Genomic DNA, 19,172 nt, shown 5'->3' on the forward strand with positions numbered 1-19,172 from the left:
CAAGTACATGTATCCTTGTACGAAGAGATACAGAAGCAGATAGAAATTCCTGAATTGGGAAGGAATCTCTTTGTGGACCTGGCTACCAGGATTGCTCAGACGCTGAATGTCAAGGACTGCTGGGTTTGTGGAGGACCTCTTATGAGTTCTCGATGGCCTTGGAGGGGATCAACTGTCGAAGTGGGGGACCTATTTGGGTGGAACATCAGGAAAGGGAGAGATCGAGGGCCCCAGGAATGGCTATTGACTGATGCTCCAATAGGGACGGAATGTATAGCTCGACCAAGGACTCAGGGGAGAGAAGAAGTAGGCATCAGTCCTTGTCAACATATCTTAACCTTGTGGGTGAACCAGACACGGACCTGGTGGCCTGAGGAACCTAAATGGTATCTGGCCAAAGAAGACTGGGGGAATTGTACAAACATCGCCCCAGTCAGAGATAAGACAGGTAACGAAAGCCGAGTCTGGAACTGCACAGGGAACAACCCATATCAGGGGTTACCAGTTTTACGGGACCTCTGGGAGAGTGACACGGTCAGTGGACCTGCTCCAGAGGGATTACTCTGGATCTGTGGACATAAGGCCTACTGAGTACTTCCGGGAAAATGGAGTGGAACGTGTTTTATTGGGTTAGTGCAGCTGGGATTCTTTTTGTTGCCAGCCGAGGGAGGACGAATGATGGGCACTCCAGTGTTTGATGACCTACAAAGGGAAAAAAGAGAGTTGGAGATAGGAAACTGGGAGGATGATGAGTGGCCTCCGGCCCTAATCATTTCATATTATGGGCCAGCCACCTGGGCTCAGGATGGTTCCTGGGGATATCGTACCCCAGTGTAAATGCTAAACCGGATAATACGCTTACAGGCTGTATTGGAGGTGATCACTAATCGGACGGCTGCCGCACTAGAGATGTTGGCAAAGCAGCAAACGCAGATGAGAACAGCAATATACCAAAATCGATTGGCCCTGGACTACCTCCTACCCGAAGAAGGAGGGGTATGTGGGAAATTCAACCTCTCTAATTGTTGCCTGAATATTGACAATAACGGACAGGCAGTAATGGACATATCCGAAGGAATCCGGAAATTGGCGCATGTTCCGGTACAAAAGTGGAACTCAATTATGGGCATTGGATGGTGGGATTCCCCCCTGGGAGGATCATGGTGGAGAACGGTGGCACAGGTGATCTTATGTGCACTGGCTGGGCTGATCTTTATCCCCTGTTGTATACCTTGTCTTAGGGAGATCATAACTAGGAGCATAAGTCAGATGCAGGCTGTAGCAGTGCCAATGAGGACAAGAGGGGAGGTGCAGAGAATCATGATAATGCGGCCAAGGGAGGTTCTGGATTCCCAGAGAAAGGAAATTAGGAGAATGCTACATCAGTTGGAGACAAAGGAGTTTGAAAATGGGGTTTAATCAGGGAATGCGTAGCAAAAGAAAAAGGATGGATTGTGAGAAACAGGATGATTAAACCACCAGGGACAGGACGATTAAACCGTCAGGGACAGGATGATTAAACCGTCAGGGACAGGACGATTAAACCACCAGGGACAGGATGATTAAACTACCACTGAGTTCGTTAGGGCCCTGATAATGTGGTACAGGGACAGAGACAGGCTGTACAAACAGCCGTCAATTTAAGAAAGTGTCTAAGCGGCAGGAAAGGGTTGAAATGGGTCATGAGGATAACTATGGGTCATGTGGATAACTACTGCGCTTGCTCAATGAGGTAAATGAATATTGCAAATACGCCCCTGATGGGGAAACTGCTAATTACCATGCACATGCAATGTATGATCTGGGGGGTACCCGGGGTGGTACAGAAGATTTTTGACCGATGGCGCGGTCCAGTCCAGTCGCCGTCGTGGTAGCTCTGCGGGAACTGTGCGTTTTAAACTGGTATGTTTACTTTAAAATTATCCCTAAGTGCTCTAGCGTGTGCTAGCACTTAGCATTAACCAATGTACGACCGGGAAACGCTCGTAAAATTAAACTCGAGCGCTACAGGAGCACTATTAAACAGAAATCTACACACCGATATACCGATAGAGATCATCAAAGGAGTGCACCGCGGCAGCAGCAGTGGGAGCGCAGGTCAGTGGGAAAGTCGGAAAAAACACCGAGGGAAGCGAGGGGGGGTTCGGAACAGGCTGAGAACCCAAGCCTTACGTCCACCTCTGCCCAGCATACTTCTGGCCAACGTCCAGTCCCTGGAGAACAAGCTGGATGACCTGAGGGCAAGGATCAGATTCCAGAGGGACATAAAGAACTGTAACATCCTTTGTCTGACTGAAACATGGCTGACCCCGCTGGTGCCTGACCAGGTGATCTGCCCATCCGAGTCCTTCACTGTTTTCCGGGCGGACAGAACGAAAGAATCTGGGAAATCCAAGGGCGGAGGAGTCTGCTTCTTGACCAATAATAACTGGTGTAATCCTGGGAATATTAAGACGCTTTCTCGTTCCTGCTCGCCGGACCTGGAACATCTAACTATCCTATGCCGACCATTCTACCTACCCCGGGAGTTCAGCTCGGTGATCATCACAGCCGTCTATATCCCACCGCATGCGGACACCGACGTGGCACTGTCCATCCTACACGATGTGTTGTGTCAACACCAAAACAAGAACCCTGATGCGGCTGTGTTGGTGGCTGGAGACTTCAATAGGGGAAATCTCAAAAAGGTCATGCCCAACTTCTACCAACACATCACGTGTGTCACCAGGGGGGAAAGAACTTTGGACCACTGCTACACGCCGTTCAGGAAAGGCTACAAGGCCGTTTCTCTCCCTCCTTTTGGGAAATCTGACCACGCTGCCATTTTCCTGCTGCCGGAGTACAAACAACGGATAGTACGGGAAGCGACAGTGACGAGGGACGTAAAGCGGTGGGCTGACCATTCAGAGGCCATGCTGCAAGATGCACTGAGCGAAGTCAACTGGAACATGTTCCAAGCAAGTTCCAGAGACGTAAATGAGTTTGCGGAAGCGGTTACGGACTTCATTGCCACAATAGCCGATACCATCATCCCCACGGTAAGGGTCAGTATCTTCCCTAACCAAAAACCCTGGGTGGACAGGTCTATTCGCGTGGCCTTGAATGCTCGCACCGCTGCTTACAACTCCGGCCTGGCATCCGGCAACATGGACGACTACAAGGGAGAGTCCTACCGACTGCGAAGGGCAGTGAAGGATGCAAAAAAGAGGTACCGGGACAAGATGGAGTCACAGATGGAGCAGCAGGACACCAGGCGCCTTTGGCAGGGGCTACGGACTATAACTAGCTACAGGTCCAGCACCCCCTCAACCGGAAGTGCCGGCTCCTCCTTAGCTGATGACCTGAACTCTTTTTACGCACGGTTTGAGACGGGTAACACCACCAGCTCGCCGTCTACAAACAGCACCGAAGGGGCGCTGGCTAGCGAGGCTGGAGGGGGATCCACCGCCGGGGATGTGCACACATTCTCGGTGTCCGAGCATGAGGTGAGGTGGGCTCTGACGCGTGTGAACACGAGGAAAGCTGGAGGCCCAGATGGTATATCTGGGCGAGTACTAAAGTCTTGTGCTACTCAGCTTGCTCCAGTGCTCACCACAATATTCAACCTCTCCTTGGCAAAGTCCGTGGTCCCTGCATGCTTCAAAAGATCCATCATTGTACCGGTGCCAAAGAATGCCTCTCCAGCGTGTTTAAATGACTACCGACCGGTGGCCCTCACCTCGGTTGTCATGAAATGCTTGGAGAGGCTAGTCAAGAAGCACATCTGCGCCCTCCTTCCTCGCAACATGGACCCACTACAGTTCGAATACCGTCCGAACAGGTCCACGGATGATGCGGTCTCCCAGGTTCTACACACCGCTCTCTCTCATCTGGACAGCCAGGGGGGCTATGTGAGGATGCTGTTCATTGACTTTAGTTCAGCATTCAACACAATAGTCCCCAGCAGACTGGTTGAGAAGCTGCTGGAACTGGGGCTTAGCACCCCTCTGTGTGCCTGGGTCCTGGACTTTCTCACTGCCAGGCCCCAAGTGGTCAGGATGGGGGAACACACATCTAGCTCCCTCACCCTGAACATAGGATCCCCCCAGGGCTGCGTCCTTAGCCCCCTACTGTACTCCCTGTACACACATGACTGTAGGGCCAGGTTCAGCTCAAACTCCATCATCAAGTTTGCTGATGACACTGTGGTGGTGGGCCGGATCTCCAACAACGATGAGAAGGCCTACCGGGAGGAGGTGGCTGATCTGGCACTCTGGTGTCAGGACAATAGCCTCCTCTTGAATGTCACTAAAACAAAGGAGCTGATTGTGGACTTCAGAAGGGCTAAACATCCAAGGACGTACACGCCACTGGAGATAAATGGGTCTATTGTGGATAGGGTGAGCAGTTTCAAATACTTGGGAGTCCGCATCGCAGAGGATCTGACGTGGGCAACGCACATTGCCGCACTGGTGGGTAAGGCTAAGCAGCGCCTTTACCACCTTAGACAACTGAGGAAATTCAGAGTGTCGCTGAGGATCCTTCATTGCTTCTACTCTGGGGCTGTAGAGAGCATCCTGTCCGGCAACATTACAGTCTGGTTTGGGAACAGCTCTGCCCAGGACAGGATGGCCCTGCAGAGAGTAGTGCGTTCGGCAGAACGCACCATGGGAACTACACGCGTCCCCCTGCAGGACCTATACATCAGGAGGTGCAGATCCAGAGCAAGCAAGATCATGAGGGACCCCTGCCACCCCAGTAACGGACTGTTCCAGATGCTACGGTCAGGCAAACGCCTCCGCTGTCACGCTGTGAAAACGGAGAGGATGAGACGGAGCTTCTTCCCACAGGCCATCAGGACTGTCAACTTTGATAATCCCAGAGACTAAATTTTTGTCGACACTTTTTGTGCTATGTTTAGTAACTTATTAACTTTATTTATATGCTGTAACTGTAATTATTTTTGTGCACAACCCGCAGGCATTGCCACTTTCATTTCACTGCACATCGAGTATGTGTATGTGACAAATAAATTTGACTTGACTTGACTTGACTTGACCTCAGCGCTCTGATTGGAAGGAGCCCGAAGGGGAGGGGGATTCAGCAAAGGGGAGGGAGATTCAATGAAGTTGTATTGTATAAAGAGAAGGCACTGTCTTTGTCTTGGTGTGTCTCGGTTTGGAGAGGCACCCGGCTCTGCAGACTCGTGAATAAACTTGTCTTGTTTCCACGACTTTGTCTCTGGCATCGTGATTGTGAGCACTCACATTTACGTCTCATAGCTGATCATCCACAATCAATAACCTGCGCCCACCTTCTAGGTTCTGCTTTTCAATTTGGTACCTAGCTGCTCAATTCCTTTAGCAGAACCTCTTTCCTTCTCCTACCTACATCATTGGGACCCACATTGACCACGACGACTGGATCTTTCCCCTCCCACTCCAAGTTCCTCTGCCGGTCAGACTAGATGCCCTGAACCTGGGCACCAGGCAGGCAACAGCCTTCGGGACTCTCGATCCTCACGACATAGAACAGTGTCAATGCCCCTAACTATACTATCCCCAATGACAACTACGTTTTTCTTCCCTCTTCCCTGTCAAATGGCCCCGAACCACATTGCCCTGATCAGGTTGCTTCCTACAGTCCTCCCACTCAGTCCGCACCTTGTTCCCCTGCCTGCATCACTTGTAGTCCCACTCTCCATGTCACCACGGTCCATGTTGGAAGCAGTTACTCTAGCCGGCGTAACTGCCTCCATTTGCAAATGGATCAGAGGGGACAGGAGGAATCCGTTTTGTTCAGGAAGTTGTCATGAACTGAAACTGACGATTGAAAGGCTGGTGGAAGCAGAGTCAACAATAACTTTCAAAGGACTTGGCGAAATGTGTGAAAGAACAATTTCCAGTGGTTCCGGGAAAGAGCAGGAGAATTGTGTTAAATGAATCACACGATCAAAGAGATGGCACAGATAGGATGGGCCAAATGGCATCCTTCTTTGTAGTATCATTGTATCTTTCTGTGATTCTATCAGGGGTTGACGATGAAGCTGAAAGTACAATGGGTCAAAGGGCCCACTTGCTCTGCCTTTAGAGTGGGAAGTGTTTGGGGAACAAGAGAAAACCCAGAGAAAGAAAGGGCCATTTGGCCCATCAGTCAGTCCCACCCCAGAGTGAAAATAGGAACGAGTGAAATGGTTTGCATAAATAGTCAGTTGTTTTGGAAATATTTGCCTAGATTGTCCATCTTAATTGTCCCCATTGATAATATTAATTGGACATGTCATAACCAGATAATGGGACCATGAAGTGTTCAGATACAGTGCCACATTGTACAGTCACACTTGGAGCTCACAAGACATTTCTGTGGCTTCCTGTTCATCTTGTTCTAATCTGTCAGTCAGTGATTGGTCATCAGGAGTTTTACATAGATTGCTGCAGCCAATTGCGTTGATTCCAATGGTTCCAAAAGCCTCCAAGATGCCAGAACTACAGGTATATAAGATGCAACAGCATTGGAAACCTCATCGACACGGAGAGCTGGGAGAGAGAGAGGTGGGAACGGCAGCAGGAGATGCCCACCTTCACTGTGAAACTTGACACTAATCATCAATCGTTTTCTTGTGTTTCAGGTTCAAGGAAGGAAACATGATGCTGATGTGTGTTTTAGTGCTGACCGCACTGCTTGCCAGTGATGTGGCAGGTAAGGTCCATTGGTTCCAGGAGCGTTAGAAATACATTGGTGTGAGGAATGAATGCACAGGCACTGTGTTGGGACTGTGGAACATGGGAGTTTGTGGAACAGGGTACTTAAGGAGGTGGCTCTAGAAATTGTGGACGCATTGGTGATCATTTTCCAATGTTCTATAGATTCAGGTGGATTGGAGGGTAGCTAATGTTATCCCACATTTTAAGAAAGGAGGGGGAGAGAAAACGGGAAATTATAGACCAGTTAGTCTGACATAAGTGGTCGGGAAGATGCTGGAGTCACTTATAAAAGACGAAATTGCGGAGCATTTGGTTAGCAGTAACAGGTTCATTCCGAGTCAGCATGGATTTACGAAGGGGAAATCATACTTGACTAATCTTCTGGAATTCTTTGAGGATGTAACTAGGAAAATTGACAGGGGAGAGCCGGTGGATGTGGTGTACCTCGACTTTCAGAAAGCCTTCGACAAGGTCCCTCATAGGAGATTAGTGGGCAAAATTAGAGCACATGGTATTGGAGGTAGGGTACTGACATGGATAGAAAATTGGTTGGCAGACAGAAAGCAAAGAGTGGGGATAAATGGGTCCCTTTCAGAATGGCAGTCAGTGACTAGTGGGGTACCGCAAGGCTCGATGCTGGGACTGCAACAATTTACCATATACATTACTGACTTGGATGAAGGGATTAAAAGAAACATTAGCAATTAGATTATTATCTGAATGGTGTCAAGTTAGGAAAAGGGGACGTACAACGAGATCTGGGTGTCCTAGTGCATCAGTCACTGAAAGGAAACATGCAGGTACAGCAGCAGTGAAGAAAGCCAATGGAATGTTGGCCTTCATAACAAGAGGAGTTGAGTATAGGAGCAAAGAGGTCCTTCTGCAGTTGTACAGGACCCAAGTGAGACCGCACCTGGAGTACTGTTTGCAGTTTTGGTCTCCAGATTTGAGGAAGGATATTCTTGCTATTGAGGGCGTGCAGCGTAGGTTTACTAGGTTAATTCCCGGAATGGCAGGACTGTCATATGTTGAAAGACTGGAACGACTAGGCTTGTATACTCTGGAATTTAGAAGGATGAGAGGGGATCTTATCGAAACATAAGATTATTAAGGGGTTGGACACGTTAGAGGCAGGAAACATGTTCCCAATGTTGGGGGAGTCCAGAACTAAGGGCCACAGTTTAAGAATAAGGGGTAGGCCATTTAGAATGGAGATGAGGAAAAACATTTTCAGTCAGAGTTGTAAATCTGTGGAATTCTCTGCCTCAGAAGGCAGTGGAGGCCAATTCTCTGAATGCATTCAAGAGAGAGCTAGATAGAGCTCTTAAGGATAGCGGAGTCAGGGGGTATGGGGAGAAGGCAGGAACGGGATACTGATTGAGAATGATCAGCCATGATCACATTGAATGGTGGTGCTGGCTCAAAGGGCCGAATGGCCTCCTCCTGCACCTATTGTCTATTGTCACAGTTCCCTCCTTCCCAGGAATCAGTCTGGGTAACCTTCATTTCACTGCCCTATAGCACGGACATTTCAGAGTCACGAGTCAACAGTGTTTTATTGTCAAATGTCCTGAAATGGAATAATGAAATCCTTACTTGCACCACACTAACTAATGTGTGAACTATAGTACGGCACGGTAGCGCAGCGGTAGAGTTGCTGCTTTACAGCGAATGCAGCGCCATCGACTCAGGTTCGATCCTGACTACGGGTGCTGCACTGTAAGGAGTTTGTACGTTCTCCCCGTGACCTGCGTGGGTTTTCTCCGAGATCTTCGGTTTCCTCCCACACTCCAAAGACGTACAGGTATGTAGGTTAATTGGCTGGGTAAATGTAAAAAAATTGTCCCTAGTGGGTGTAGGATAGTGTTAATGTGCGGGGATCGCTGGGCGGCACGGACTTGGTGGGCCGAAAAGGCCTGTTTCCGGCTGTATATATATGATATGATATGATGATAGTACTCTGTAAAACCCATGATAAACAGCAAAGACAATTCAGTTAATTTACTAAATGAACAGACAAATAAACAAACAATAATGGTGCCGTCTAAAATAATGCCCCAAAGTCTCTCTATTTCAGAGCCTATTTGTACGTTGTGTTGAGTCGCCTGGTGGTTGTAGGGAAGATGCGGCTCCTGATCCTGGACTTCATGGTTTCCCGGCTCGGAGCAGTCTTGTTTAAACAATGGCCACGCTTGGACCACACTTTCCTCTGTAGTTGGTGTTTCTTAAATGGCTCTCTATCTGTTATGAACTGTGGGTTAATTCTTTAATTGCCAACCATTGCTTCTCTCCTGTCTTACCTGATGATGGTGGTGGCAGCATTAGCTCAGGACACTTCCAGTTTGCAGCTCAGTGACGTGGCCACCCCTGCTGTGGGCCAAACTGCTGGGTGACTGCGGACAAATCCAACCAATGTCTTCTACCCATTGCCCTTTTCTCAGCTCAGGATACGATCACATAGCTCTGTGAAAGTAGTGGTTCAGGTGGACAAGGTGGTGAAGAAGGTGTTTGGCACGCTTGCCCTCATCGAAGATTAAAGGAGTTGGGATCCATGTTACAGCCTTACAAGATGTTGGTGAGACCCCACCAGGACATGGTGTTACCAGGTGTGGTGGGATTGAGTTATAAGGGGGGGGGGGGGTTATAAATTCATGAGGTGCAGCAATAGAACATAGATATCACAGTGTAGGGCAGAAACACTGGAGGGATGTTATTCACAATGAGGGTGCCAGAGGTAGTGGGGCAGGCAGGTACATCTACAATGTTACAAGGCCACTTGGACGGGTTCATGGATCGGAAAGGATGAGAGGAGAGGGGCCAAATGCAGACAAACGGGACTCACTGAGGAAGGCCCTTTGGTCGGTGAGTTGGTTTAAATCTGAATTCTCCTTAACTGACAGGGACGACCGATTCCTTGGGACCGGAGGAGACTCAGCAAGACCTTGAAATGCGCGCCTTATCCGAAGGGCCGTGTGCTGAAAACTGGTTTTATTTTCCTAAATTAAGATCCTGTTATCAGTATTTCAGTCACAATAAGACCTGGTCAGATGCTGAGGTAAGTCCCTGAAACTAGTGGTTGTTCTGGGAGGCCAGGGGAACATTGCTCTCTGCTGGTTCATTCCCATGAACTCACAGCACAGCCTGTCGTTGAATACATAGAAACATAGAAAATAGGTGCAGGAGTAGGCCATTCGGCCCTTCGAGCCTGCACCGCCATTCAATATGATCATGGCTGATCATCCAGCTCAGTAACCTGTACCTGCCTTCTCTCCATACCCCCTGATCCCTTTAACCACAAGGGCCACATCTAACTCCCTCTTAAATATAGCCAATGAACTGGCCTCAACTACCTTCTGTGGCAGAGAATTCCACAGACTCACCAGTCTCTGTGTGAAGAAATGTTTTCTCAACTCGGTCCTAAAAGACTTCCCCCTTATCCTTAAGCTGTGACCCCTGGTTCTGGACTTCCCCAACATCGGGAACAATCTTCCCGCATCTAGCTTCTCCAACCCCTTAAGAATTTTATATGTTTCAATAAGATCCCCCCTCAGTCTTCTAAATTCCAGCGAGTACAAGCCCAGTCTATCTAGTCTTTCCTCATATGAAAGTCCTGCCATCCCAGGGATCAATCTGGTGAACCTTCTCTGTACTCCCTCTAAGGCTAGAATGTCTTTCCTCAGATTAGGAGACCAAAACTGTACACAATACTCCAGGTGCGGTCTCACCAAGGCCCTGTGATGAGGCCCTGTGTTCCAGGCTGCCCTTCACTGCGGCCAGTCGTTGAATACCTGCAATGAGGCCCTGTGTTCCAGGCTGCCCTTCACTGCGGCCAGTCGTTGAATACCTGCAATGAGGCCCTGTGTTCCAGGCTGCCCTTCACTGCGGCCTGTTGTTGAATACCTGCAATGAGGCCCTGTGTTCCAGGCTGCCCTTCACTGCGGCCTGTTGTTGAATACCTGCGATGAGGCCCTGTGTTCCAGGCTGCCCTTCACTGCGGCCTGTCGTTGAATACCTGCGATGAGGCCCTGTGTTCCAGGCTGCCCTTCACTGCGGCCTGTCGTTGAATACCTGCGATGAGGCCCTGTGTTCCAGGCTGCCCTTCACTGCGGCCTGTCGTTGAATACCTGCGATGAGGCCCTGTGTTCCAGGCTGCCTTTCACTGTGGCCGTGGGCTCCCGTTTCTATCGCTCCGACCGGTGGGTGAAATATTGGGATTCGGGGGAAACTCCACATCCAGGAGTTAACTCAGAGCTGGGGTTGGCATCAGAGAGAGTAAAGAACAAGAACTCTGATTCAAATGTACAAAGTTGCCCATTTCCAATATTAATCCTGATTATTTATTTGGAGGCATGTGAGAGGATGAAATGTATTAATTCACAGATAAAATATTTTGATACTAAACTATTTTACAGGCGTTCTGCAAACAGCAAGCACATTACGGGCACCTGGCTACTGTGACCTCGAGTGAACACGACACGTTCATTACCAACGTGATTGCTGCAGTGAACCAAAGGAATCAATTCACCTGGATTGGCCTAAACGACAAATGCCAGGTACAGTTAGCAACCCCCCTCCTGGCCCGGGCGGCCGCCATTGGTGGAGCGGGAGCACGTGGCCGCTGGCTGGGTGAGGTCACGTGGGTCGCGGGGCGGTGACGTCACCTTGTCCCGTATTTGGGAGTGAGGAAGTTGGCAACCGCTAGGTACAGTTAACAACTCACCTCCCGGCCCGGGCGGGCACCATTAACCAAGATACTTGGTCAAAGAAATGATTGCAATGGCTGACTTTGTTCCAGGATTTAGTTTCATAATTTCTGACAACAGAGAAGGCCGTTCAGCCCATCGAGTCCACGCCAGCTCCCAGTACAATCCCATCACCCCCATCCATGCAATCATTTCATTGTAACCTACTTCCTCTCACATAAACCGGAGCACTCGCTGGGAAACAGGGTGAATGTACAAACGCACTCGGATAACACTGGGCGTATCTGTCTTTCTCTGGGAGATCTTACTTTGTATTTGTGTTCAATGACCATCTTTTCCTCATTTTCTGAGTTACCATTTCTCCTCTTCCCTGACCTTCACTCTCAGATCCTGTCACTTTCATCTCAAGGATTCTGTTACGTCCATGAGATTCCCCCACCCTGCCATTCCATAGTTTAAACTCCCATCCACTGCCCTACTTGTCCCGGCTGCTCGTATTCTGCTGTCACTTCGGCTTATGTACAGCTCCTCCCTGTACAGTTCAGTGGCAGCTTACTCAGCATTCCAACAGCAATGACCATTGATTTGTACCCACAGGAAGGGACTTTCACTTGGATCGATGGATCTCCATCAAGTTACAGACATTGGCATCGTGATCAACCTGACAATCATGGCAATGAAGATTGTGGGCACACTCATTGTAAGTGCAACCGTGACAGAAATGTTGTTTTGCTGGAAGTTAATTTCAGACACAGTATTGACCTCTACAGACCCGCTGGTACAAAGAGGGGTGAACCAGCCCCATGGGTCCTGTGCTCTGCAGAACTGGACTGACTGCCCAGCAGTGAGTGGAGGATATATGGGATGTAATGCTGGAGTCAGGGGAACAGACACTGACTGTAACTGTGCAGGAGGAATGTACACGGGGGGAACACTGGAGTTAGAGGGAGATACAGTGAGATACGACACATAAAGAAAGAACTGAACACAGACAGGAAAGTGAAAGGAATGTCCTGAGATTCATTTCAAAGTGAATTAAATGCAGGAACATTCTACTCAACCTCTGTATATCCGGTTGGAGTGGACATGCTGTCCTGTGAGACGTTCCATGACACTGTTTGACAAAAGACTGAGAGGCAGTGGAGCAGTGAACTGGTCACAAAACAGAGTGGCCATGAAGATCCAACAGGCTGGGGTTTGAGGGGTGACCAGCCAGGGGCCGATCCCACTGTGAAGGATTTGTAGGGGGATGTCGAGAGGATGTTTCCTCGAGTGTGAAACTAGATTTACTGGTCGTAAATGTAAAATAGCCACCGATAAATCAAAGTGAGCAGAGGGACAATCTTCTTGACCAACGACCTCCCTGTTTCCTCTCCACACGTGCCACCTGCCCTATTGGGTATTGCCAGCATTCAGTTCAGATTCCCAGTGTCAGCTCCATTTGCTTGTAGACTAACAGGTAAATGTTTTTCCCTTTTCCTGCTTCTAGATTATGGAGCTTGGAATGACCTGCCGTGTGATGAAACAATTGGTTTTGTTTGTTCCTACAAAGCGGGCTGTCATTAGAAGACCCCAGAATGGTCCACTCAACCTCCCAGCAGTGGATCCAGTGCTTTGATTTCTTTGTAGTCGCTCTCACTGTCTGTGGTGACTGTACACGCTTAGCTTCTCAGCCAATAATAAAGAGACCTGCATCATGAGCTGTGTGTTTGGTGCTGTGTGAGTCCAGTTTCCCACAGCCTTCCTGACCCACTGTTACTTGTTCCCCACCTCTGCACTCAGTGCTGCGCTGAGGAGAAGGTGGCACACACTTTGCAAAATGAACGCTTGCCCTTCGACCGCACCTGGTGTGTCGGGTCCCGGACACGCACCTGGGAGAGAAATAACGGCTGTGGAGAGGATCCACGGGGAGTTAGTGGAATAGTTGCAGGGAGAGAGAGAGCTCTCACAGTCCTGTGGGTGGGCTGCAGAAGATCAACTGGGCCCAGAAATTCCTCGGCACATCTGTAAGGAAACCTGTGCTGTGTGTTTATAAATCAGCTCACCCGGGTGTCGGGCAATGTCCCCATGGTTCTGGCTGGAGCCCATATTCGGGTTGGGGTCCCACCGTCTGCACCCTGGCAGTTGCCTGGCCGAGCCCCCGGGTGGGACACAGCCTGCAGGTGGAGCTGAGCCCACGGGTGGGACACAGCCTGCAGGTGGAGCTGAGCCCACAGGTGGGACACAGCCTGCAGGTGGAGCTGAGCCCACGGGTGGGACACAGCCTGCAGGTGGAGCTGAGCCCACGGGTGGGACACAGCCTGCAGCCACCACAGACCAGCAGAGCAGCAGTGATGGACATTGTCAACATCGTCCAGCCAGGCTGACCCCTGTCACCCCAACCAGTGCTGCCGCCAGGACAATGGGCCTCCCACACCTTACCCCCTTGATCATCCCACACGTGTCCAACCTGTTCATCTCAATGATCATCTCTCCTCCAATTCCTGCCCTGAGCCTTTATTGCCAGAGTATTCAGAATGGTGATGTGGGATAAAATGTGACTGAGGAGAAAGAGGAAGGCTCATTGTTGTTTCAGGGGAAGCTGTCTAACCATATTATCTGTTGATACAAGTTGACCAAATGAACCACTTCAATCCAAATGCATTCTGCTGCTAAACCCGGGTTTCATGCAAGATGTCAGGACCATAGTTATGTCTGTGGGAAAATGGGATGACTGCTGCAGGACAAAATGGCTCTTGAGTAAAACACAAAGTGCTGGAGGAACTCAAGGGGCCAGGCTGCATTTTGGGGGGAAATGGACAGATGGGACAGTTCTTCAGACTGATTGTCGTAGGTGGGCATGAGAAAGCTCTGCTCCACCAGCCTGTTGTGGTTGAGCCACCACTTTCTGTCTCTTATATATAATATAAGAAAATAACTGCAGATGCTGGTACAAATCAAAGGTGTTTATTCACAAAATGCTGGAGTAACTCAGCAGGTCAGGCAGCATCCTGGAGAGAGGGAATGGGTGACGTTTGGGGTCAGGAGGGAGAGAGAAAACGGGTAATTATAGACCAGTTAGTCTGACATCAGTGGTGGGGAAGATGCTGGAGTCAATTATAAAAGACGAAATTGCTGAGCATTTGGATAGCAGTAACGGGATCATTCCTTGTCAGCATGGATTTACGAAGGAGAAATCATGCTTGACAAATCTACTGGAATTTTTTGAGGATGTAACTAGGAAAATTGACAGGGGAGAGTCAGTGGATGTGGTGTACCTTGACTTTCAGAAAGCCTTCGACAAGGTCCCACACAGGAGATTAGTGGGCAAAATTAGGGCACATGGTATTGGGGGTAGGGTACTGACATGGATAGAAAATTGGTTGACAGACAGAAAGCAAAGAGTGGGGATAAATGGGTCCCTTTCGGAATGGGAGGCAGTGACCAGTGGGGTACCGCAAGGTTCGGTGCTGGGACCCCAGCTATTTACGATATACATTAATGACTTAGACGAAGGGATTAAAAGTACCATTATCAAATTTGCAGATGATACTAAGCTGGGGGGTAGTGTGAATTGTGAGGAAGATGCAATAAGGCTGCAGGGTGACTTGGACAGGTTGTGTGAGTGGGCGGATACATGGCAGATGCAGTTTAATGTAGATAAGTGTGAGGTTATTCACTTTGGAAGTAAGAATAGAAAGGCAGATTATTATCTGAATGGTGTCAAGTTAGGAGGAGGGGGAGTTCAACGAGATCTGGGTGTCCTAGTGCATCAGTCAATGAAAGGAAGCATGCAGGTTCAGCAGGCAGTGAAGAAAGCCAATGGAATGTTGGCCTTCGTAACAAGAGGAGTTGAGTATAGGAGCAAAGAGGTCCTTCTACAGTTGTACCGGGCCCTGGTGGGACCGCACCTGGAGTACTGTGTGCAGTTTTGGTCTCCAAATTTGAGGAAGGATATTCTTGCTATAGAGGGCGTGCAGCGTAGGTTCACTAGGTTAATTCCCGGAATGGCGGGACTGTCGTATGTTGAAAGGCTGGAGCGATTGGGCTTGTATACACTGGAATTTAGAAGGATGAGGGGGGATCTTATTGAAACATATAAGATAATTAGGGGATTGGACACATTAGAGGCAGGAAACATGTTCCCAATGTTGGGGGAGTCCAGAACAAGGGTCCACAGTTTAAGAATAAGGGGTAGGCCATTTAGAACGGAGATGAGGAAGAACTTTTTCAGTCAGAGAGTGGTGAAGGTGTGGAATTCTCTGCCACAGAAGGCAGTGGAGGCCAGTTCGTTGGATGCTTTCAAGAGAGAGCTGGATAGAGCTCTTAAGGATAGCGGAGTGAGGGGGTATGGGGAGAAGGCAGGAACGGGGTACTGATTGAGAGTGATCAGCCATGATCACAGTGAATGGCGGTGCTGGCTCGAAGGGCTGAATGGCCTACTCCTGCACCTATTGTCTATTGTCTATTGAGACCCTTCTTCAGACTGATGTCAGGGGGGCGGGACAAAGGAAGGATATAGGTGGAGACAAGAAGATAGAGGGAGATCTGGGAAGGGGGAGGGGATGAGAGGGTCAGAGGAACTATCTAAAGTTGGAGAAGTCGATGTTCATACCACTGGGCTGCAAGCTGCCCAGGTGAAATATGAGGTGCAGTTCCTCCAATTGCCGGTGGGCCTCACTATGGCACTGGAGGAGGCCCATGACAGAAAGGTCAGACTGGGAATGGGAGGGGGAGTTGAAGTGCTCAGCCACCGGGAGATCAGGTTGGTTAAGGCGGACTGAGCGCTGGTGTTGAGCGAAGCGATCGCCGAGCCTGCGCTTGGTCTCGCCGATGTAGACAGGTTGACATCTGGAGCAGTGGATACAATAGATGAGGTTGGAGGAGGTGCAGGTGAACCTCTGTCTCACCTGGAAAGAATGTTTGGCTCCTTGGATGGAGTTGAGGGGGGAGGTAAAGGGACAGGTGTTGCATCTCGTGCGGTTGCAGGGGAAAGTGCCCGGGGTTGGGGTGGTTTGGGTAGGAAGGGACGAGTGGACCAGGGAGTTACGGAGGGAACGATCTCTGCGGAACACAGAGAAGGGAGGGGATGGGATGATATGGTCAGTGGTGGGGTCCCGTTGTAGGTGACGGAAATGTTGGCAGATGATTTGTTGGATCAGCTGGCTGGTGGGGTGGAAGGTGAGAACGAGGGGGATTCTGTCCTTGTTGCGAGTGGGGGGATGGGGAGCAAGAGCGGAGCTGCGGGATGTAGAAGAGACCCTAGTGAGAGCCTCATCTACAGTGGAAGAGGGGAAGCCCCGTTTCCTGAAGAACGAGGACATCTCTGACGCCCTAGTGTGAAACACCTCATCCCGGGCGCAGATGCGGCGTAGACGGAGGAATTGGGAGTAGGGGATAGACGTTTTGCAGGGGACCGGGTGGGAAGAAGTGTAGTCCAGATAGCTGTGGGAGTCAGTGGGTTTATAGTAGATGTCAGTCACTAGTCTGTCTCCTGTGATGGAGATGGTGAGGTCCAGGAACGGGAGGGAGATGTCGGAGGTAGTCCAGGTATATTTAAGGGCAGGATGGAAATTAGTGGTGAAGTGTATGAAGTCAGTGAGTTCTGCATGTGTACAAGAGGTAGCACTAAAGCAGTCGTAGATGTAGCGGAGGTAGAGTTCGGGGATGGGGCCGGTGTACGTCTGGAACAGGGATTGTTCGACGTACCCGACAAAGAGGCAGGCGTAGCTATACGAGTGCCCATAGCTACGCCTCTGGTTTGGAGGAAGTGGGAGGAGTTAAAGGAGAAGTTGTTGAGGGTAAGAACCAGCTCTGCTAGGCGGTGGAGAGTGTTGGTCGATGGGGATTGGCTGGTTCTATGGTCGAGGAAGAAACGGAGGGCTTCGAGACCATCCTTGTGGGGGATGGAAGTGTAGAGTGACTGGACATCCATGGTGAAGATGAGGGAGTGGGGGCCTGGGAACCAGAAGTTATCTGAGGAGATGGAGAGCGTTTGAGGTGTCTTGGACGTAGGTGGGGAGGGATTTAACCTGGGGGGATAGGATGGAGGTGAGGTAGGTGGAAATAAGTTCGGTGGGACATGAGCAGGCAGAGACAATGGGTCTGCCGGGACAGTTGTGTTTATGGATTTTGGGTAGGAGGTAGAATCAGACCGTGCGGGGCTGGGGAACTATAAGTTTGGAGGCATTGGAGGGTAGATCGCCAGAAATGGTGAGGTCCATGATGGTGTTGATCATAAAGGTCTGGTGTTTATCGGTGGGGTCATGGTCCAGGGATAGTTAGGAAGAGGTGTCTGAGAGTTGTCGTCTGGCCTCGGACCGGTAGAGGTCAGCACGCCAGACTACCACAGCACCTCCCTTGTCAGCGGGTTTAATGATTAAGTCCGGGTTCTTGCGGAGTGAGTGGAGGGCTGTATGTTCAGGAGGGGAGAGGTTAGAGTGAGTCAGGGGAGTGGAGAATTTGAGGCGGCTGATGTCACGACGGCAGTTTGAGATAAAAAGTTCTAGTGAGGGTAGTTGGCCACACAGGGGGGTCCAGGAGGAGGGGGTCCGTTGGAGACAGGAGAAGGGGTCATCAGTGGGGGGTCAGGACCTTCCCATGGTAAAAGGCTCGGAGGCGGAAGAAGAGCTCCACGTCATGGCAACGCGGAACTGGTTGATGTGGGGGCGGAGGGGAACAAAGGTAAGGCCTCTGCTGAGGACAGAACGTTCGGTGTCTGAAAGGGGGAGGTCAGGGGGGGTGGTGAACACCCGGCAATGGTGGGGGTTGGGGTCGGATGGAGGCAGGGGGGCAGGTGGAGGGGATGTATGGTGAGGGGGTGGTGGGTTAGCAGGGCAGAGGGGGGCATGAGGACCAATGTGGGGAGTATTTGGGGTCGTCCGGCTAGAGGGGGATGGGGGAGACCCAGTGGAACCACTGCTGTGGTTACCTGTAGTAGGGGGTCTCTTCATGTGAAGATAAAGCTGCAGTGTTCAGACCCTCATGTGTGTTTCCACTTCACTCTCAGTGTGTCCCACTGAGCTGCTGAATCACACTGAGGTCACATTCAGAATATTGTGGTCAGTTCTCGGCACCATCTCACAGAAAATATGTTGTCAAGCTGGAAAGGGTGCGGAGAAGATTTACGAGGATGTTGCCATCACTAGAGGGGCTGAGCTGAGGGGAGGGGTTGAGCAGGCTGGGACTTTATTCCTTGGAGCGCAGGAGGATGAGGGGTGATCTTAATAATAATATATTCCTTTATTCGTCCCACACCGGGGAAATTTACAGTGTTACAGCAGCAAAGTGGATAGCAAGACACTATAAATAAAAGTAAAGACAAGGATAAATTGTCATCAGTTTCCTGTGTGTTCTTAGCTGTTATTGTTGACTGGTCTGCTGGGAGCAGTGCTGGTTGTGCAGTCTCACAGCAGCGAGAAGGAAGGACCTCCTATATCTCTCCTTCACGCACTTGGGATGAAGAAGCACACAGTCTCTGGCCCAGAGTAGGTGAATCACAAGAGAACATACTGTAGCTTTAAGGTTAAAATATTTAATAGGAATCTGAGGGGTAACATTTTCACACAAAGAGTGGTGGGGTTATGGAACAAGCTGCCAGAGGAGGCAGTTGAGGCTGGGACTATTTACCTTTAAGAAACAGTTAGGTACATGGATAGGACAGGTTTGGAGGGATATGGGCCAAATGCCAGCAGGTGGGACTAGTGTAGCTGGGACATGTTGGCCGGTGTGGGCAAGTTGGGCCAAAGGGCCTGTTTCCACACTGTATCACTCTATGACTAGTGTAGCTGGGACATGTTGGCCGGTG

At 50.0% G+C, this 19,172-nt stretch overlaps 1 protein-coding gene across 1 annotated transcript; it reads left to right on the forward strand.

Annotated features, from left to right (window-relative positions):
* The first annotated feature begins 6,521 nt into the window (after positions 1 to 6,521).
* On the forward strand, positions 6,522 to 13,075 carry LOC144591204 (alpha-N-acetylgalactosamine-specific lectin-like). Its single transcript, XM_078395492.1, has 6 exons — positions 6,522 to 6,530; positions 6,608 to 6,678; positions 9,584 to 9,738; positions 11,096 to 11,236; positions 11,984 to 12,086; positions 12,876 to 13,075. The coding sequence occupies exons 2-6, from the start codon at positions 6,624 to 6,626 to the stop codon at positions 12,950 to 12,952; spliced, it is 531 nt and encodes a 176-aa protein (XP_078251618.1). The 5' UTR covers positions 6,522 to 6,530; positions 6,608 to 6,623; the 3' UTR covers positions 12,953 to 13,075.
* Positions 13,076 to 19,172: the final 6,097 nt, after the last annotated feature.

The sequence above is a fragment of the Rhinoraja longicauda genome, unplaced genomic scaffold, assembly GCF_053455715.1.
Source record: "Rhinoraja longicauda isolate Sanriku21f unplaced genomic scaffold, sRhiLon1.1 Scf000678, whole genome shotgun sequence".
Taxonomy (NCBI): domain Eukaryota; kingdom Metazoa; phylum Chordata; class Chondrichthyes; order Rajiformes; family Arhynchobatidae; genus Rhinoraja; species Rhinoraja longicauda.